The sequence below is a fragment of the Trachymyrmex cornetzi genome, unplaced genomic scaffold, assembly GCF_001594075.2.
Source record: "Trachymyrmex cornetzi isolate Tcor2-1 unplaced genomic scaffold, Tcor1.1 scaffold230, whole genome shotgun sequence".
NCBI classification, from domain to species: Eukaryota; Metazoa; Arthropoda; class Insecta; order Hymenoptera; family Formicidae; genus Trachymyrmex; species Trachymyrmex cornetzi.
This window is the reverse complement of record NW_017296957.1, coordinates 374,316-397,257: the sequence shown is the minus strand read 5'-3', so window position 1 is coordinate 397,257 and position 22,942 is coordinate 374,316. Positions and strand designations below refer to the sequence as shown.

The 22,942-nt window shown below is 35.5% G+C and overlaps 1 protein-coding gene and 1 non-coding gene across 2 annotated transcripts; one reads left to right on the top strand and one right to left on the bottom strand.

The window, feature by feature from the left end:
• Positions 1–2,871: 2,871 nt before the first annotated feature.
• LOC108760913 (knirps-related protein) lies at positions 2,872–17,715 on the bottom strand. The gene is made up of 3 exons (XM_018507193.1): positions 17,061–17,715; positions 8,820–8,897; positions 2,872–4,694 (listed from the first exon to the last, which is right to left on the bottom strand). The coding sequence occupies exons 2-3, from the start codon at positions 8,895–8,897 to the stop codon at positions 3,543–3,545; spliced, it is 1,230 nt and encodes a 409-aa protein (XP_018362695.1). The 5' UTR covers positions 17,061–17,715; the 3' UTR covers positions 2,872–3,542.
• A 4,612-nt stretch (positions 17,716–22,327) lies between these two features.
• Positions 22,328–22,399, top strand: TRNAP-CGG (transfer RNA proline (anticodon CGG)). The gene has a single exon. It is a non-coding gene; the product is annotated as a tRNA-Pro (tRNA).
• The last annotated feature ends 543 nt before the right edge of the window (positions 22,400–22,942 follow it).

The following is a 22,942-nucleotide window of genomic DNA, read 5'->3' as shown; positions in this document are numbered from 1 at the left end:
ACATAACATTATGTTATAATTTCGCATTCAACAATATAACAGTTATATAACACCATGTATTATATTACATTTATAGTGTTGAGTGCGAAATTATAACATAGATTTTATCTTACTTTTCGTTAGTGTCGACTGAGTCGTGAGTGTTTGTACTATAGGCACAGAGATAAAATTCCTATTTTTGTTTTCGCGGTTATATAAATATTGTTACATATTGGAATTTTACGTGCTATCCTTGTAGAATAGATTTTCTAGAGTTAAGAGCGTGAAAAATCTATTCACGGAATTTTCCAGTATTTTAGAGAATGAAGAGTTTTCATATTGAGACTATAATAAAATATAGAATAAAATGAACTATACATATGTATAATATATAAAATAAAATATGAAATACAGAAAATTACAATATTATATTTACAATTGATATTATATGTACATTTTTTATTTAAAACTGGATTTTGCAAACGTAGCATGTACAGCTGCACGAAGCGCCCTTGTTAAATTTCTTTATATTTATTCGTCTGCATTGTTTATTTGCAATAAGACTTAGAAATACTGTATATTTGAAAGTATTGCTGTGTATACGTGATCAATTTTCTAATTTTTTATAATACTAACATAAACGAATTAATCCCATTAAACGTCAGTTCTCTACATGTTTATGGCCGACGTCGCGAAAAACCGTGACAATATTATGGCCATATCTAATACTAATGACTAATGTCGCCATCAGTGCTCAATGTTATTACATCTTACTTCGCTTTCCTATTGTTTATCACTCTTGTTATCCTATTACTTCACGTTTACGTAACACCGTGACCATGCATAGAGTGAAAAGTGAGCTATTTTAAATTTGTACCTTTCGAATTTAACATATGTGCAAGATCTAACATTTCTATCACACACAATACAATTTCATATGAAAACACGCATACACACACATGCCCATGTAAACGTATATGTATATATATATACATATATATAACATTTTATATATATTGTGTATTATGTGTCCTGCGTTACATATGCTTTCAGGGATATAAAAATAATTTTAAATCGATTAGACGGCTATATAATTCTTGCGTCAATATTTATTTGGTACGCTATATTATTAAAAAAACGAAATAGTAATATCCATACAAAATTTTTGTACGAAAAAAGTATATTTATTAATGCTTTTTAATAACATAAATATACATTTTTGTATCATTCAAAACAAGAAATCAAAGAATGGAAATTATATAAGTTAACATTACAAATTATTATTTTATTTTACAATAAATAAATATAAATTTGAATTCTTTAACTTATATAATATCTAAAAGGCATTTAGATATATACTAATTATTAATTTTGCTAGTATCCTAGAGTTTATTGCATTTTGTTTTTATAAAGCTTTCATAATTTTTTACATTTTTATATATCATTGAGTTCGTGACGTAATTTCCTTCATATATATTTTATATGAACTAAATGAAAATTCTGACATGATTAAGAAAATAAAAAATTTATCGTGATTTTAAAAAAATTTATCTTTTTACTTTTATGTTTTCACTATATTTTTATATATTTGAAATTTTGTTAAAAAGCAAATCCGTTGAAAGACAATCTGTTTTCTTTGAATACTTATTTACAGCTGATTTTAATATCCCACTTGAAAATTTTTTTTTAATTTTGTTGTCAAGCTTTATTTCTTCATAAAATCAACAATTTTTGTATTTTGATTTGAGAGTAAAATTTTTCAATATGGCTTGCTGTCATGATCAGCGTAATTTCATTTAGATTATGCAGAAACTTTACAACAGTTTTTTGAAATTTTATATTATATTTATTATTATTATAACAAGCGTACAATTTAAAAAATTTCTTATACAACTATCTTTTCACTTTGACTACCATCAATAAACAGATTTCATATTTTCAATGACTTTGCTCGCGTACAAATACTGATTTAACATTAGAATGTATAAAAAACAGTTTGAAAATATTTTATATATATTAACTGATATAATATTCAAAATATAAAAGAATAAAATTATAAATAAAATACAAATATAGTGTGTCTCGTGTAATCAATTAATTGTAATTTTGGTTTGACATTATGAAAATTTAAGAAAATTATCCTTATATTAAAAAATTTTTTTCATAGAATAATATAATAGGCTTTTTTAACATTATAATGTTTTTAAATTTTGTTAATTTTTTTAATTAAATGTAATTACACTTTTTGAAGAATTTGTTTCAGTAAACAATGCAACTGAAATACCATTTTTTTATGTTCTCACATGTCAGATACTTTAGAAATTAAAAATTTACACGAGCAATAATTAATGGAAAAGTAATAAAATCTGTCCATCATTAATCTACTTTTTTTATTAGCTCTGTTATTTATGAGCTTTTTATGAAGAATTTCGTTTGTCTATAAAAACATTCCAATAATAAAATATAATCGAATATATTTTATTAATTTTTCTAAATCACGAGATATATCTACAACTAATCGTATACTTATGTATATTATATATGTATATATATGTGTACAATGATTTGTGTATGTCAACTTATTTTCCAATTTCTAATGATCATTTTTTAATCAAAATTTTCCCACTACTTTTTTTCAACTCTACTTTTATTTCATACTACATTATCAAAGTACAACATATGTTAGAAATAATTGAATCAATTTAAGAAGTTAACAAAAAAATTATACGATAATGATAATAAAGCTTTAAATTTGCACAAAAAAATTTTAAGTGTTGAATAAAGAGTGCATTCCGGCATATAATCCTTACATAGAAGAAAATTGTACGAGAGAGAGAGAGAGAGAGAGAGAGAGAATAAGAATAAAAAAGAAATAAGGTTTTTCTATTGAACTGGAAGAAGCAGTGCTATTCTTCAAGACTGTTTTCTTGGTCTGCAATTCGAATATATATAGAATTAATATGAAATTCGTTCTCTCGCTAACAATGAATGATAAAATATGCATACCAACGCAAGTGCCTCATCAATGTAATGAACTATTTCGCTATTTAAAAATCTAATCGACATAAACAAATCACTTTTCGAGTCCGCATTTATTGAACGGAATGTAATTTTTGTTATTAGCGCTCAACGACGATCGCGCTTGATTAAATAAAGCTAGAGATAAGCCGTGGAAAACATTTGGCTTTGTGGCGTACCATTTCTAATGTTAAACGATACGAATTTTCGAAAGTTAATCCATAGCAATCCTGTGCATATGAACGACAGGACAATCACGTAATCGAGAAAGCTATTCGTGAACACGGGATCTTCTAACCAGAGAATAATGAGAGATAAAAACATTCTTCCCCCTTGCATTCTCCGTGTGAAGTTAATAATAATATTATTACAAAACACATTCCCGATTTTGAAATAAAATAAAACCGACGAACTATAGGTGAGTAAATTTAAATAAAGCGTGATACACACTTTGTCCCAATAGGAATAGATATCCATTAGAGAAGAAAGAAGAACATCCTTGTTTCATCTCAATTCACCTCATTCTTTCGAATTATAATCAGATCTTAAGATCTTGTCGTTAAATCTATTGGTTTCTTCGCAGCTGAATTTTCTGCGTCACTGGCATTGTCTATTTCATCGTCTATTTCCTTTTGTAAACGATCGGGTGTCGCGACGGTTTTCATGGAAAGATCCATCGGATTATCTTGCGGTGGTGAGCAAGTGACTTCCCGTTCCGGGCTGCACTCGGTTGAGTTATCTTCGGAGAGCATTCTCTTCCGCGGTCTTTCCGACGTTTGTTCGCTCTTTAGGACCATGTCTAAGCAGAATCGGTCGTTATTGTTATTTTTTTCGTAGGAGTCTTTGTTATAGGCTAACGACGTTGAGATTCTTAACGCGGTCGTCGTAGCTGTGGTCGTTGTCACGGTCGACGTCGTGGCAGTTGTGGGTTCGTCGTTTTCATCGCTCGTAGTCACTGGCGAACGTTGTGGCATACTGGACGGATGATTCGCCATGAGATGATGGGGTGTGTTGTGTGACGTCGCATATACGTGAGCGTAGGGTGGAAATATGGCGATGCTAGGTGGTGGTATAAAAGGCGACGGCAAAAGAGACATACCGCTGAGAGGAAAGCCTAATGGCAGACTCAGAGCAGACAAATCAACTGGTGGCAAGTGCGGAAGCGGTCGGATACCGGGATGTCCGGCGAAGGCCGCTCTCCTTTCAGAGACATCGACGGAGCTGTCGCTATTGTGGGACTCGGGCGAACTTATGTTAGGTGAGTTGGAGTTTTTATAGTCGTCCGCGTTCAACATCAAGGTTTCGTCCCTACACTGATTACCATGAATACCATGGATAGGCGAACTGGTTGGATTACGTTGCTGTTGCGATAGTTGATGCGACATGAGAATAGCCGGTTGGTAGTGTTGCTGCTGATGCTGCTGACGCTGTTGCAGTGGCTGTTGCTGTTGCATCTGATGTTGCTCTAGCTGCTGCTGTTGTTCTTGTTGCTGTTGCTGCTGTAATAGACAGTGGATTTTGAACCAGTTTGACCTGCGACCGTATCGCGAGCCAGATTTAGACATGCCGACGAAGATGCATTTCCTTAGGCGGCAAGATTTACACGCGGTGCGATTCTTCTTATTTATCACGCACTTGCCGTCATTCTTGCAGTCGGCGATGCTGTTCAAGTTGTTGTAGGAGCGCCCGAAGAAAGACTGCAACAATAAGAACCATGGTCGAGCTAATTAGCATTGATGTACTGCATACGAAATGGGTTCGTTTGCGCGCTTTAAAAATGTATCAAGTTGATGCAGTGATATAAAATATTTAAAAAAATATGAATTACGTTAGAAGACGCGTAAATAAATCATTTTTCAGTAAAACATTCAATTATATACAAAAAGTAAAAATTTAATTTTATTTGTAAAATATTAAATGGAAGAAATATAGCATATTTATTGTATAAGAAAAAGGAATGGAAATGTGTATGTCGTATTTTTGCGAGGATATTTTTTTTTACAGCATTGCTAAATTTCAAAACTTTAAGTTCTTCGGAACACTAAGGACTTCAAGTATACAACGCATTTTTTACGGATCAATTTGTAATTCTGGGAATAATTTTTGTTGTAAAAAAACAGTTGTTGAAAAAATAGTTTTGCTGAAGTATTTAAAAATTTAGTTAAATTTGAAAATAATTTTGTTGGGTTCAAAATAATGATGACAATTAAACTAAATTGTAAGAATGTCAAAACTTATCGCTCTCATCATGCTCGAGTTTCCTACGTAATTATTTCAATGAGCCAACAAAGTTATTATCAGATCTGCATTTACTTAAATTTTTAGAAGTTAAAAAGTACTCTTAATATTCAAATCAGGAAAAGTGATGTAAAAGGTTGATAAGAGTCAAAAAATTTTTTTTCTTACGAAGTCTTAATCGTTTGACATAAGTATAATTGATAAAAATACACAATATTTAGAAAGCCAAATATAAGAATGTCAAACACTACAAAACCACAATTATACGTTTCGACCTTATATTTAGGTCGAAAAAAATTTTTTTACTCTCTTATCAGCCTTTTACATCACTTTTCCTGATTAAAATTTCTAGATATTTCAGCAAAAACCGATTTTTCTGTTTCCTAGGAATATGCGATGCTTCTGTTTAAAATAATATGAATAAAAAATAAAATCATGCTATATGGATTCATCATCGATTCGTCAACGGTATCTTGGAATCATCATGCAAGCCACGTTCCAGCGAGAACGGCGAAGAGAGACGAAAGGCTTGTGGAAACTATCGGCGCGACACTGCAACAAACGGCATTGTAACACTTGTAACAAGTACAACGCCGGAGTCGTTAGCGTGTAACCGTACACTCTCGTTGTCTCATTCATGGCGCACGAGCGGGAGAGGAGAGGTGTGGCGGGGTCGATGGTCGGAGGCGCGTGCGGCCTGCTGTTCTCGTGCTAATTGCCCAAATGGTGCAATTCCACGTGATTCCGACACTACGCTCGTTGCTTTCGTACCGGAGATGGGGAACAACGACCCCCACTCTATCCTTTATGTTTCTTTCTCTCTGTTTCTCTCTTTTTGCATAAAGGGAAACACAAAAATACTATCGCTCTATATATCTCACAATAATAATGGCGTGGTCTTAATTTAATTCCAAGATAGGTCCTCTACACTTTGATAAAACAAAACAATAAATTGCCAAATTGCGTTTCACGCGGAGAAAATATTCTACAGAATGCTGAATGCTCTCTCTCTCTCTCTCTATTCTAAGAATAAATATATATAATAATATATTATATTAATTTTGTGCAAGATGTTAAACGGTTTAAAATGTATCGCTATTGCAAACTATCGCTTTTTATAGTCAGGTCGTTGCGAGACCATAGTTTCGGCTCGCCTCGCTTGGATTGATGGCTAGAATTTCCCAATCGTCGCGGTTTATATGTCGCTCGGTGCATAGCAGACTGTCACATCGCGAATCGGCGAGCGTTTAAAGGGACGCGCGCGGCCGCGTTGTCCACTTTCGCTTTTTCTGCCTGTACGCACGCCATATTATTAATCGTTTCTGGTTCGTTTGTCCTGGAAACGAGCTCTTCCTGCGGCCTGGTGGTCCCGATGCGCGCATTGCCGAGACCTATGGGCCGGCATCGCGTCCCACTTATTTTCGCCGTCGATGTCGTCGTCGTTTGTCCTCCACCTTCTTGCCGGGGGCGACGCTTACGCGAGGAAGAAAAGGAACGCGCGACGCTTCAGAAGCGATGACACAATTGAGAAAATGCTACCGTTATTATCTGTTCCCCTTTCCCCGGGCCCCCCGGCTGTACGTCCCCCTTCGTTCGTCGCGCACGCTGAAGTTATGCAAACGGTCCTACTTGGAAGCCGTACGCTATGCTCGTTTCGTAGCACTACGTTTGGACAATTATTGGGTCTTTGGGGAAACTCATTTATTAGGTGTTAAACTTAATTCCTGCCGATTTTCGTCTCCAAAATGGATTTTCGAAGGGAAGATGAATGAATACCTTAATCAAAGTAATTTCCTCCATTTTCTACTTTATTACTAATTAATAATACTTTATTAATAATACTTTGATTAAGGTATTTCCCTTCGAAACAAATCAATTTTGGAGACGTAAAACGGCAGGAATTAAGTTTAACACCTAATAGTATGCTCACAAAGTAAAAAAAACGAAAAATTTTGAAAATTAAAGTGGTATCTCGCCGTACACTTACAAATTCGAATGGATTCAGAGATAGCTGAATCGACCAACGGCCGACGGCTGTGATGCTAATGAGCAAAAGTTGATAATTATTCGGAATAAACTTGTCTCTTTATTTCTCCCTTAATCCTGCCTCTTTTGCCTTTTATAGTGAGCGTTCAGCTACGATGTTTGTAGTTCCACATTTAAGAGTTTAATTAAGGGCTAATTATTCAACAGGAAAAGGGAGCAGGATTTTAGGCGCACGCGAGTGGTCCCCCTTTTTCGTTCTGATTACTGAGCCGTCTCGAGACGCCGCTTCCGGCGCTTCGCACTTGTCCGCCACAATTGTTTCCGCCCTAGTTCACGGTTACGTCAGCACGACATTGTTTCGTTTCGTTATTTTCGTTTTCAGGCCCATCGTAGCATGTCAGCTCTCCTTCCTCCGCGCGACCCGCGATCCTCCCCCGTCTCTCGTCAACGTTTTTCTCGCTTCAGCTCGTTCTTCGAGCGCTTCACGCTTCGAGCGAGCGACTTTTTCAATGCTGATGCGACGCAGAGATCAGTTTGTTGCGTTTTAACTGAATCACGCGCACGTACATTCGTTGCTTTCGGACCACCTCGGATCAGGTTGACACGCATGCCTGGCCGAACGTTTAACCTCGGCCACGGAGCGTTTCGTGAAAGCGATCGCTCGTTGCCGACTTGTGGGCTTTTGCGAAACCGCGGGAAAGAGCGTCGCCCTGGCAGCGCAGTTCTCCATCGCGGCGGCGGCCGAGAAAGAGCGTAAATAAACCGACGAGGAAAACTCGGCTATTAGAGCGATGGATCAGGAACAAGGTTCTTTCCTCTCGATCGCGGACTCGCTTTTTCGACGGTGAGACTGATTTCCTTTACGTCCATTGCCTCTCGGTAGAGTGACTCTCTGGAACGCGGGTCTCTCTTTATGGATATCTCGAGCATACAACGCAAAGTACAAGATACAAGTTCGGATTCGATCTTATGTCATCATTTATGTTTCATTCAATTTGCATATACTAGCGTTTTTTCAACCTTTCTCAATTAACGACACATTAAACAACGAGTTGCTAAATTTATCGAAGTAATAAAAATAATGATGTAAAATTAGGTGCACACACTTCAGTACTTATTGTCAACATCTTTTATTAGATACCGTAAACATAATATAATTTAAGTAATTTTCAAAATTTTTATAATTTTTAATTCGTGGCTTACTAAGTTTTTTATTTCTAATTCTTTAATTTTCTTTAAAATTTTTACGGTACACTGGAGATTTTTTGTGATATATCAGTGAGCCGTGATATATCGGTTGAAAAACTCTGGCATAATACTTTTTAATTTAAAAAATTGTAAATGATAGTATAATTATATAATGTAAGTATTAAATATTTATATAAAAAGTAAACGTTAGATAAAAAGTAGATTTCAAAAGCATTTTACTGTCGAGATGTGATCCGTAGTGACGTGAATTTAAATTTAAATAGACCAAAAAATTCGCGTTATATATAATCGCGTGTTGATTGGTTTTGAATTTACTCTTGCGCTGCGTAATTGTGAAAGAGAAAAAAGAAAGACAAAGAGAAAGAGAAAAATTAAACAGTAAGACTCACCTTGCAACCCTCGCAGGTGAATGCACCGAAGTGGAAGCCAGCCGCTGGTTCGCCACACACCTTGCACTGTTGGTTCATCTGCAATAGAATTATAATTGATTTCTGAGTGCATTGACAAACTGGCTGTGTCCAAATAAATTATTTTGCATTGGAACGTGAAAACACTACTTCGACAATTAAATCAGAAAAACATTTTTGATGTTAAAGACATCCGGACAGAAATCTTGTTGTTAGTATTATTTAAGTGTTTATGATACCATTCTAATAATTTAAAGACTTACTGCAACAATGGATTAACCTACATTTCGTAAAAATGGAGAAAATAAACTCTAAAGTTAAAGTGAGATGGGAAACATATGGATATCAGCACACTTGAAAAGCAATAGGAGAACAGGGAATAACAGATTTCAATATATCAGAAACCGTGTAGTAATACTGTTATTCTTTCCCGTTCCTTTTGTCTATGCTTTCCAATGTGTAGACTTAACACACATTTTTATTTTACAAAATATAGGTTAACCCACTGTTATAGTAAGCCCTTCAATTTATTTTTTCTCTTAGCATTGACTCACAGGTGGGGAAATCCAATTGATATTGACATAAGTTGTAATCATGATCTTCCTAATATGTTATGTATTGTTCTATTTTTCAGACTTTTCAAATATAGAAGTTTTCTTAAAAGACGCTGAACATTTTCACTGATAATATAGGAAATATATATATATGTAGCCAAAATTATCAATTGTAAACAAGATAATTGTGTACAACGATATCTAAATTAATTCACTAGATGTATTGTCTTTTTGATATTAAAAAACAATGTTAAGATGACAATAGCAAAACTTGCGCCGAAAATTTTTTCAAATATCTTTGCCCTAATAATTAAATAATTTATTTAGTTTTTCACTTTAGTTCTTGATGTTACATTGTTATTTTCGTATTAAATATTTTCTGAACGATATTCTACGAATTGTGAGAAAACGTTGTTGGGAAATATTAGAAACTAACGGACTATTAAGTATACTGAAACTATTTGCGACACTACTACGATGCTTCTTCTAACGAGTCGCTTCCTTCACGACGGAAACGAAAAGTAGATCGGACGCGCGGTATCTTTGACAAGTCGACGATGCAATCTTTATCGTTCGCCTACACCGATCGAGCGCACGATTGAGTAAGAGAAGAAGCGCGTTGCATAATGCGCCGCTTTGCAGTGCAGCGCGAGCGCGAATCGCTGGATCGTGGCAAAGCGGTGTGTGTTACGTTCAACGAGCGGAAAACTCTTGCGCGCTCTTGCTTTTTTTCTCTCTCGTCTGTCTCTATCTCTCCTTCTCTCTCGTGCCCGTTCCTACCGAGTTCCTCGCCAACTCCTTTCGCCTTCTTTGGTCGATCGTCCAGAAAACGGACCGTGGCTCCGCGGTCTCGTTTTCACACCTCGTCGCTCTTATTTCACGCCGTGATCTCTTGCACAACGTGCATTGGTGTATGCCAGCGAAACGATACCGTGATCGGAAACAGACGGGATGATCTCCTATCATAATATTTCTTCACATGTCTCCTCTTTTTATTACGTACCGTTTCCCTGATCTCTTTTCGTTCGACCGTTTGCAACATGTTTCCTACATTCCTTGAGCACTTTTCTATCAAAATGTTTAACGATCATGAAAATATAGGACAATAATGATGACCCAGATGTTCATCGCGGTCTCAGGGCACAACCTCTAACGACTTTCATACGTGACGGACTGTCGCTAAATGGGAAAGTAAATTTCAACTAATGGAAAAGACATTTACGTTGTTTGATCAACGGAGTCTCTCCTGACCTACACCCAACAGTCGTTGACACTTATCATTTACGGATGCCGTCGTTCCTGCTGCGGCATACCTACGCGGTTCGCGCTTGCAATTCTGTGTTTGTTTTTTTTTGTAGTTTTATATATTTTTTTATCTTCCTTTGATGCATTCATAACTTCCTATCGCGCCACGCAACAATCACCGTCGCGGGAATATTTCACGGTGGTCGATCTGTTTGATGTGAAATCCGTTTCTCGTCTGATAATTTATTCTTTATTATTTCGAGTCACGTTCAGGGCGTAGATATCTCTTCTTACGTGATCGTTTTGTCATCACAGTTTACGATATTTTTCTAACGTCGTCGAAAAATCGGCGGTATCGCGGCTTGCTCGATGGCGCTCGACGACCGACAAAACCGAGCGACGTCGCCGAGCGTCTCTCAACCGTAGTCGAATTATTCGGTATAATTTCATTAGCGACAACCTCAAAAGTTCTTATTTTGTAAGTCTAATTGCTTGAATTTTTCACAGATAAAGGCTGCGTGATATTCCTTTGATGATGAACAGATATGATCCAACGGCAGCACCTGATCAATGGCAACCTGCGTTGATTAGAGGTGTGCATCCGGTAACAGGTAAGTCTCACTTGGTGATTTCTATGCATGGCAATGCGTTCCATGCCGATGCAGTTGCGATGTTTAAATGATATTGTTGTCGTGCCGAGATGTCGCAACAGAACACAACACAATGTCGTCAGATAAAATCAAATTGGGTTAACGGATTAGATTCCGCGTAATAATGAAAGAAATCATGAAACATACATAATTATATATATTTTGAAAATTAAAAATATTAGATTATAAACTATAAATAATCAATAAATTGTACATTCTTGCATAGAAAGAACAATTTGCTCAAATATTTAAAGTTAATATAGATAAAATAATTTTGAAAATAATTTTATTTGGCTCATTAAAATGTGTATGTAGGACATTCAAGCTGATTGCTGTAATTTTAAAACTGTTTGCGACATTATCATTAATTGGATTAAAGTGATTTTTAAATTTGTGGTAATGAATTGACGATGCATGCGATCGTGGTTGGAGATGGGATGAGTTTCTGGCGAGCATACATTAATTACGCAAATTAATATCCATCTATTAAAAAATATCTCAAAATACGAAATGTGATGTAAAAGGCTAATAAGAGTCAATAAACTATAAAAAGTCTACATTGTTTGTTTAACAAAAGTTTAATGAAATACAAAAAAAAAACAGAAGAAAATAAGAAAATTAAACACCGCAGACTACAAATTAATTACATGTTTCGGCCTTATATTTAGGCTCTCTTCAGATGTACATAAGTGTCAGATGTACATAAGTATATGAGTAAGTAATTGTGTCCGTCGAGAGAGTTAGACGGTTATTCATTTTATACATCGGACGTTGTACACATATATTTGTGATACAAAATAATATTTTACTGCCTTTGACATCAAATTATCGACTATTATTTTGACTTGAACATGTATTTTCTCAACTGTTGGAATCTGAGAACATCGGAAAAAATTTTTCACAACCGGTCATCCAATCGTTTGACGAGCAATTTTTCCGTTTCTCTGACTTAACACTTATCTAACTATGTAACGAATCCGTCGCTTCCTCAATTTTTGTTTATAAAATTTTTTATTGCGTTCCGAATTTATGTATATCTGAAGAGGGCCTAAATATAAGGCCGAAACATGTCATTAATTTGTAGTCTGCGGTGTTTAATTTTCGTATTTTCTTCTATTTTTTAAATATTTTATTAAACTTTTGTTAAACGAACAATGTAGACTTTTTATAGTTTATTGACTCTTATTAGCCTTTTACATCACATTTCGTATTTTGAATATTGAGAGTGCTCCTGTTATTTTAAGTTTTTTTAAAAATATCTTGTTGCAATATTATTAGCTTGAGTTTCACTATCTGCTCCACTCAGCTAAGCAACTGATTGGCACAATATTAGATTATGTTGAAGATAATTGTCTCTCACCACATTTCCACTGTGACTGCATTATTAAAGGTCGGAACTACGATTGTGCGAGACGCAGTTCGACAGATTTTATAGTGTGATAAGCGGTGAATTTTTTATTTTGGATGGCTCAAATAGTGAGTCGAAACGTACAAAATTGAATTTGTAACATATTGATAGGTATTAGTTAGCATTGTGCAATATAATATCCAGCGCTGACTCTTAATGCCCAATTGTATTTTTCCGTTATTTTCATTGTATTATCATTAATGAATTGGAAAGAGTAAGGGCACTAGGAGTCGGGCGCAGAAGACGTCGCGCAAATAATACACTTATAAAGAATGAAACTTCTTTATTCACTAAAACGCGCTAATTAGCTCTTCACTCTTTATAAGTGTATTATTTGCGCGACGTCTTCTGCCCCGACTCCTAGTGCCCTTACTCTTTCCAATTCATTAATGATAATACAATGAAAATAACGGAAAAATACAATTGGACATTAGGAGTCAGCGCTGGATATTATATTGCGCAATGCTAACTAATACCTATTAATATGTTATAAATTCAATTTTGTACGTTTCGACTCACTATTTGAGCCATCCAAAATAGAGAAAGCCTTTACTCTTTCCAATTCTTTGATTTGTAAGGAATCTTGATTAGTTTGATTTATTAACGGAATTATCATTAATACTTAAGCATTCTATAACTATTTTGATGGTTCAACAAAATTATTTTTATATTTGTATCTAGTTTTTTTAGATACTTTAGCAAAACTGTTTTTTCAGTGTGTGTTCTATGTATTTTTTAATACTTTACTTTATAAAATTATTTATTATTCTATATTATTTATTTATAACGTCCCTATATAAATACGACATAATTTGAAAATAATTTTTACAGAAATATTAAGGATAAAAATCTTGAGGATTAAAGAATCGATAAAAATAGACAAGAAGATAGAAATGCTTCTTATATATTCGCGATACCTGTGGACGATGTTCTGGTTTTACCCAGCGATTAATAAAAGCTATCTAGTATCTACCTATCTTGCTTCGCGAGAATTATTCGGCGTAATCGGGAATTTTACAATTACGTCCGGCGACGATAAGTGGTCGCCGCGCACTTGTTATGCCGATCTCCGGCCGCCGTGGTCGGCGCATGTAAATAGCTGATTCACGGCTCTGTAATCGTAATAGCCCGCGCGACTCTGGACGCGGTATTAAAGATTGCGAGCTATTATTGTGTGTCTTCTTCCTTTCAATTTTCCGACAATCTTACGTTTCCTTGCGGCAACGAGAGAGTTTGACTCTTATCTTTTTTACGCTAATCGTAATGAGACATTGCAATCGCAACACCCGGACACGAGAATGCGAACCCGAGCTCTGGCAATGTAAACCATCCGGATAACTTCGATTTGCGTCGAACGACGATGGCGGTCCGCTTTTGCGGATGTAAAGGTGCTCTCGACATACGGCGACAAGACTTGGTACGTATTATCACTACCAGCGGATCTCGGCGGCAACGATCATCGCCAAGATCGTTGGGGACCGCCACGAGGCTTGACCTTGTGGACCACGTGCAATTGTTGTGCCAAGCAGATCCAGGCGAGCCGTGAGAATCGTAACGTACACCCGCACAAAGTCTCTGCCCGATCATCATTGATGATGGCTGCGAGGTGAACATCTGTCAAGATGCTTATAAAGCGGCCGATCGTCATAATTTCTGCGAATCGCGCTGCGTTTGTTCTCCTTTTCCATGCTGACCTTCTCGATCACCCACTATATCTTTTATCATAAAAAAAGACCTTTCTCATAGAAGGATAGAGTAGAGTTTACTTTTTGATATGAGATTTTTTTATGCGCACAGCATTAAATTTAACCCTTACCGTACTAATATGGGTAACTAGTGACCGAGCGATTCCTGTTCGTGCAAGTTTCTTTGAGTCTTTCGGTAATTATAAATTATATACTACGTTTTATTATTTTCCAAAATAAAGAGTCAATATTTATTCTAGAAAGTTGAAAGTATGTTGGTGAATTTTTAGAGATTTTTTTTATTATTTTGAAGAGGTGAAAAAACGAAGAGATTTGAAGTGACCAAATTGTAGATGGTATGGTAAGGGTTAATCTAAATTTAATTGAAATTGTAATTTAATCGAATTGCTTGTTAAAGGAAAGGCACGCAATAACGAGAGAGAAAAACTACTTAAATAGAAATAACATTACATTATTATGCAATATAATTTTATGTTTTCGCTAAACTAAACATCGAAGCGCAGTGAATCTTAACAAATCGAGTAAAAAGAATTTTATGATCACAATTATAAAACGATCGTAATCCCCCCCCCTCCCCTCCCTCAAAACACGTGACAACAGAGTCGCACAAGAATGTACGTACTATAAAAGAAATAAAACTGTAATCAGCCAGTCTATATGCTCTGCATCTCGCAGTGGAGCTAGTAGTGTCGATACTTCAGAATTACGGAAGACAGAAGTAGACTACACAATTTCAAGAAATTCCAGAGATATGACGCAATTGCTCAAAAGAGACGAAAAACATGATTATAAAGGAAAAAAATATTGTCTTTTCAATAGCGTCGATACTTATATTTTATTCACTTTGTTTAGATAAAGTGAAAAGATGAATTCAATAAATCTATAAATCAGGTATATCTTTTTACACGAGAAAAAGGTTTTTTTCTGTTAACTTAACAAATAACAGCTTTATAAGTAATCGGAAATGCATGACTTTCACACAAATTTGAAATTTTTTGCGTTGTGATTTTTTTATGATGTCATATGTAACAAGGAAAAGTTCAAAACATTGAAATGGTAAAGCAAAATTCTTTTCCAAAAGCGTACACAAACGATTTTAATTGGCTTTTAACTCTTACGAATCTAAGATAAATGTCCTTATACTTATTTTTTTTAGGAGAAAGCAAGAGGTCTTCTTAAAAAGAAGAAAAACGGGTATTCTGGCATATTTTTTATCGCATTTTTTTAAGCCGACAAAAAAATGTTCGTTTCACTCTTTCTCGTTAGTGAAAAGTTTTGCCATTTTATGCATTCTGTTCTAAGCATAGAGAATTTTTTTTACGAGAAAAAAAACCGGGAAATATATTCGAAGGGTTCTTTTATAACTCTATTTTTACGAGTTACCTTGTTAAGGTCGAAACTAAAAAACGTACAATGTATAAGGGTTCTTGTTGTGAGCAAATGTGACTTTCTTTTTTATTTTTCGCGAAAAGACTTATCTCAATAGAATTGCAGTGACCAAAACGTCCCGTCGGCCGACGGCGATTCTTCTCGCAATCTCTCGATGCTACCGTTTCGATCACTCGCTCATCAATTCGCGCAAATAATTTAGATGAGCATTTATCGATGGGGCAATCGATCGTCCCGCGGGGAAGCGATTCCGGCATCGTGCAACCTCATCTCGGCGATGGCTCTAGTTTGCAAAGAGTGACTTCCGTTCTTTCGAAACGGAGCGGCGTTCCGCAGCGCGCGTTCTACCGATCGGCCTTCGCATTGCGCGCGACGCAATGCACCGCGGCGCTATTTCCGATTCTATTGTCGTAACCGGCTCTCGATCGAACGCACGGACGATTCGTCGCGGCGCGATGCCGCGAGTAAATTCCACGGTTTACGAAGACGAACGGGTCGGCAACGCACGCGCGTTCATCAGGACTGACGAGCCGCGACCGAAAACTCATCGCGGTGCCTAATCCGCGACGAACCGATTGCCTGGCGGATTCTCATCGCTCTCGCGTGCTCGATCACACTGTCGTTTCCGAGGCATGACGCGGAATTACACGGTTCAATATCATTAAGACTGCATCAAATACGATTCTCGAGCGCAAGCACATCTAGTAAATTAGTTATTGCACTCAACAGACGATAACGCGCGTTGAAAGTTAACTGCACGGAAAGAATGATTTTGCTGAAAGATTTTAAATTTTGCTGGATTATATACGGATCTGAAAAGAATTGTGTTACACCATCAAAATCTGTTAGAAATTCAAACTTGAATATCTTGCTAGAATATCAATATTTTTTGCACCATATTGATCATTTCTCCTAATTTCTGTAATTATTTTTATAGTTCAACAACATTATTTTCAGATTTGATCAGCAAGATTTTAGATCTTTCAGCAAAATCATTCTTTCCATGTGGATATATTTTATGCTAACAATAAGCTAAATCGCTGAATGAGGTATCGCGGTCTCTATGTTACGTGGCTTGAAATAAATGTCTTGTAAATCATTCTGTATATACATAATTTTTTGACACATTATTAAACTGATGTTTCTGAAAAATAATATTAAGAGTAATGCGATGATGTCGCGTTCAAAACTTCGATAGGCAATATTGTTTCTTGTGCACAAATCCTGAATTTAACTTTCAAACAATTAGATTATCACAAAAGGTTACGTACTTTTATTGTTATAATGGATTAACGTTGTGCAGATACGACCATTATTCGGCAACGAATTCAGATAGAGCATTCCATTGTATCACAATTATTTCTCGAGGAATTGTCTCCTGATACACTTCTCCATTTTAGCAAGATTTTGTCCATTGTCCTCAGGCGTTCACAGGTAAAAGTAAAATGACACAAAAACGCACGATCAGTCACACAACTACATTTTCACTAAAACGAGAACATTTTTGGAAAAGAGTCTCTCATAATTAACAACTTAACAACTTTACTAAGGCACTGTTCGAAATTGTTCGTTTGTTGAGAAGTCACCACTCTATTTTTGCGGGCAGTTCCGAAACTTCGGATTAGATGAAATGTCTGTATGTATCTTCTATTTAAACTCCGTCACTCTACTTAAAACTTCTTTCGCACAACAGGTTGCAAATCGACCGATGGCGAACGTGAGTCTTTGCGATTGGCGAGACCGGATAACGGAAGAAGATGAAGACTCTTGACGCGCCGATGACCGTTAGGTGAATGACTTTGGTAGGCGAGGGTGTCCACATCGATTCTTGAATCGACCCCCACTTCTGCACGTTTATTTTCCGTGGTCCCACTTCGACTGCCGGATCGGTTCTCCGCTCGCTCGCTCGCTCGTTTGCTGCGCGGCTCGCTCGTGCGCTCTCGTAAGTATATCTCGAATGGGCCTTATAGGCATACTGTGCGTCAGATCAGGGGAGAAGCATGCACAGTCTAGCCGAGTGGTACAGGTGGGTTGTGGGTCCTGTCAGACCACTTGGTGGGGATTCTGCTGGAGGGACCGGATAATCCTTCTCCGGTTCATGGTGGGAGTTGATGAGGGAGGGGCTTCACTTGGTACCCTCTCTTCTCGCCTTTTCCTACTCCTTTCCTCACGTCACCTCCTATTCTTTTCAATATATCTACGACATGTATAATCACTTGTGGACTCTCCAAGTTTGCGATATTGACGAGCCACACTTTTTTATTTATTCCTTCTGAGAGAGACTTTTTTATACTCTACCTCATCATGTTTCAGTTGAAAACAGCAATTAAAATTAGAAAGTATAAAAAGCACAATGCAAAAAATTGTTATTTGTGGAACGGATTTATAATGTTTTAAAAATAAATTTTTGTATGTGTAAACAGTAATATAATCACTACAACAAGAACAACTGCTACAAATTACTTTATTACAGCTATGCGTTTTGTAACCGTCGTTAGAGTTAATTGGCTCTTTTCGTAGTAGGAAGATCTGGGACTCACTAATCTTTTTTTTTTCTCGAAATTAACCAAAGCTTATGATGTATAATATGAACAAAAAAGGAGGCATCAGTTAAATATCCTAATTTTTCGATATACGTTATTATGTGATTAATCTCCAAGAAAAAAAAAGATCTACTTTCGTTTTCGTCGCCTTCTTTTTTTTCTCTGCCTAATGTCGGCGAATTAAGGTCATTTTCGTGACTTTCTTAGGAGCAAGTATATATATAACGTGGGAAAGAGTCCCATGGCTGCGACCGCGACGGCTATGACGACGATACGTACGCTTCTGTATCAAGGGAAGGATTTACGGCAGTTTGCTTTACGTAATGGTTCGCTATTTAGAATGTGACATTTAATGCAAGACGTCGATTCTCGGCGCTGTGCGTCGAAACGATTGCATTACACACGGCGCGGTATTACTCCGTTCTACGATTCGACCAGAGCGAGTAAATCACGCACTTATATATACGTATCCGTGTAACGAGATGACTCTCGAGACACGTCCTTGGAGGGACGACCGTGACGGCATGGCGATCTCGGCTCGTGCTTGATGGCCGATTAAATTCAGTGCTTGTAACGAGCGATCACGCTCGTTCGCTTGCTCGTGTTCGTCGAGATTTTTCCTCGTGCGTGCACCTAAATCGCGCCACTTTCCTTCGGCGTGTCTATCGAGCGACATTTCGACCGTGTAAAATTGAAATTTGCTCTTGCTTGTACCGTTTAAAAATTTCCCCATCATCGAAGAAAGACGCGAATTTATCCAATGATAAATTATCTGCATTTAAAATAATAGTGATGTATCGAATCTTCATTACTTCACGGCGTTATGCTATAATAAACTAAATCTGAGCACGCGAAACAATAGTAAATTTGAATCACTCGAAGCGACTGCACACGTCAGAAATATGGTCAATAGGGCATAAAAGAAACTACTAAAAGAACCGCACGGTAGACCGCATATTTTTAAACGGGACTGAATGGGTTTACTACTTTTCCTTTAATATATCCTTTTTTTCCCGCTGGAATCTGAACCGGCATTCTGAAGTACATTGCCCTACAGATCCTATTTTGAGTTTTTTTTTATGTTTTTACAATTTAAGTCTTTGTGTAGAAATAGAAAATCTACAGAACATCAAATATTTTTTAATAATTAATAATTTTGTTATATACGGCATATTGGATATTCTAATAAACTCAAATAACTAAAATCAATGTCCAATCTACAGGTCATTAAATATTTCTACGTAATAATTGTAATAATTTTATTACATTTATTAGATACAAAAAATTTGAATAATCTAATTAAGAAAAGGATATTTATTATTATTATGTGAAAGAGGCGTCAGGGTAAAATGGAAATGATACAATAATGACAGTCTGTATATTATTAATTAATACTGATACTAATTTTTTTTATACTAATTAAAGATTAAATAAATTTCTTAAGATTTCAAGAAAATTAAATTCAGTCTGCAATTTTCAATGAGAGACGCAAGAATCAAATTGTTTAATTATAATACTTTTGCAAATCAAAGAACACTTAATTGTAAAAAATACCGTTCGAGTGTAAAAGCAAACCGCCCCCCTAAAACAGTATTTGGAATATCTTTTCAGAGAAGCTTGTGCTTATTTTGAATGAATCCAGAAAAAGGTTTCCTTTAAAGGCATATCGTACATATATTTGTTGAGCTCTTTCTCTTTAAAAAGAATTTCTTTTTAATTCCTCCTTCTTTGAAAGATTTCAGGTAAACGTAGCGTGTCACTGGTTGACTTTGATGATTATTGTAATAGAATAGAGTATCGGGTTTCAGCAAAGAATTTCATTATTGTTTTGTTCCCCGCTTCTCTTTTGGCACTGTTCTCAAGAAGCAACTCTTCTAGCCTTCGGCTAAGAATTTATCTCACAAAGCCCTTTGCGTTTAAAGTAAGACTCGGACGAAACGGGTACATAAAGAATATTTCCCACTTCCCTCTTTCCTTTTCTTCTTTTTTCTTTTTTCCTTGCGCGAACGTGGGTCCCGCAATTACGCTCGCGCGATGAAAAGTAATTGCGCAACCCACGCTTCGTGACCTTTTCTCAACTTTGTTGTAGGCCACATGCATTCCTTAAAACACGCCGGTTATTCCACGATGAAATGATGCGCAGAGGTCGGAGGGGAATAGCACGCAACACGAATCTACCTCCCCGGCTACAGATGGAGCCACGAGCCTCGGCGATGTTCTCGCCATACCCGTCTCTTCTCGCTATCCCGATCAATTGCGTACGTTTTATATCCATTTCATGGCCTTAAGTGATACAGTTTCTTCTCTCAGGAATAATTTTTTTTCGTTGCTCCATTACGTCATTTGTGCCTGTGTAGATTGAAAAATGAGGAAAATGGGTGGAAATGGAACAAAGGCGGCGAGTTTGTATTACTTGTACGTTGTGAAAAGAATTACCAAACCTGAATCATAAAAAAGGATATATATACATGTACATTAAAAAAAAATAATTCGAGGGCAGGAGACGGGGGTACAATTCTTTATGCATTAAATATAGATATGTAATAAACCAAAATTTCTAAAACATAATTTTTATTGACAATCCTTATTCACTGTTAGAAATGTTCTTAAATTTTATTAACTTTTAATGTACATTGGTGAATGAAGTTTAATTTCTCTGTAACTGAAAGGACTATTAATGCACATGTTAATGAGATTTAAGTTTACAGTAACTGAAAAATTAAGTGTAATGAAATTTAATATACTTTTCATTTACGGATATAAATGACATTTAATTAATCATAATTGAAATAACTATTAATGTACATATTAATGAAATTTAATGTACTTTTACATTTACGAATATTAATAATATTTTAATTAAGTCTAATACTATTAACGCTTAACGGTTAATACGTTTACGTTTCTTACATGTCATTAACGTAAATTACTTTTCAGTTACAAATCTCGTACTTTTCATTAACGTGTAAATTAATTTCTATAATAATGTGTTCATTAATTTCAATACACACGTTCATCACATTTAAAACTACTGTAATTTAGTTTTTATTTACATCATTCATTACATTTAATTTCGTGCATAACCACATGCTTCCTTTACATGTCAATTAAAATTCATTGAGAAATTTCTAACAGTGTTGATACAATTAAATATAAAATAATTGTAATTAATAAAACCAGATGTTTAATTTAAGATCTTCATAAAAGTACATATGTACTTTTAAAAGAATCTGGTAATAAGAGCTGGGAGAAAATTGAAATGAATTCGGTAGAAATATTTAAAGTATAGATCTACAAAAAATACTATTTAAAATCAGTTTTGCGTAGTAAATATAAAAAAGGCAAATAGTATAATTTACTACTGTTTATATTTACTTTAAGTAAGGTACTTATTTGATATCTCCATATTCATGTGATTAAACAAACTACTTTAATTTTCTATTTACTATTTTCTATTTCAACTATTTTCTCCGACACAACTGGTAATGTTAGCTATGAAGTATTTATTTCTTATAATATCGCGTTATTAAATTATATAGCCGTTACCAATTTGAGATTTACGACAAACAGATTTTAAAGAAAGTAATTAGAGAAATTGAATATACATTATTAAGCGTTGCTGAGTATGCGTATCAAACAGCGAGATAAGATATTAAATAATCGAAGTTGATCAAAGTGATTATAGAGAATAAAAACTCGAGAATGTATTCTTTGTGAAGTTTTTTTCCATTAAAATATCCTTGACGATAATTACTTTGATCAAATTTCTGGGTTAAGTTCTTAAACGTGTTTCATCCGAAGATATAGAATGTTTATTTCCGTTCTTGCGAGATAAACGCAAATCCGAATGCACACAAGCGTGACTGGACTTGTGCGGCAAGTGGAACGCTAATCACATATATCTCATGCAATCATGTTGTAAGATCGTTAATTAGTTTAGTATAACATTGTAGCGGTTCCACTAGAGCATTTATAACGAAGGAGCCTCTCGAAGCGGCTCGTTGGTCTAGGGGTATGATTCTCGCTTCGGGTGCGAGAGGTCCCGGGTTCAAATCCCGGACGAGCCCATGGTGTATTTATTTTTTACTTTTCTTTCATCAAATTGTTAATTCCTAACAAAAGCACACGTATTTTTTATGGCTTAAAGAAATATATGCGTCTTTGAGGCCCACTCTAAAGCTTTTTGTTATTTTATTTTCTTTTAAGAATTAACAATACATAAATTTTATACAATGAATACAGTATGAATTAGCCTACATGAATAGACTAAAAATGCCTAAACATGACATTTCATTCTGTAGATATCCTAGGGACGTCCTTAAAACATAGAATGTTTTTTTACACCATAGAGACGTTTATTTTAGAACGTCTTTTACACTGAGAAAAATTTCCGGCTTTATCCGTTCAAAAAGTAACAGATATTTCCTATTGATTTTGATCGGATTTACGATCAGATAGTCCTGTAAATCCGATAAATTTGATCGGATAGTCTTATAAATCCGATCAAAATCAATCGGAAATATCTGTTTGTTACTTTTTGAACGGACATTTTTCTCAGTGTAGAGATGCTGTATTTGAAAAACATAAAACATAAAATTATTCATGGATAT

Coding starts and splice junctions, on each gene's coding strand:
- LOC108760913 (XM_018507193.1), bottom strand. CDS start 8,897: ATGAACCAACAGTGCAAGGTGTGTGGCGAACCAGCGGCTGGCTTCCAC. Junction 4,695..8,819: donor TCACCTGCGAGGGTTGCAAG/GTGAGTCTTACT, acceptor TTATTGTTGCAG/TCTTTCTTCGGGCGCTCCTA.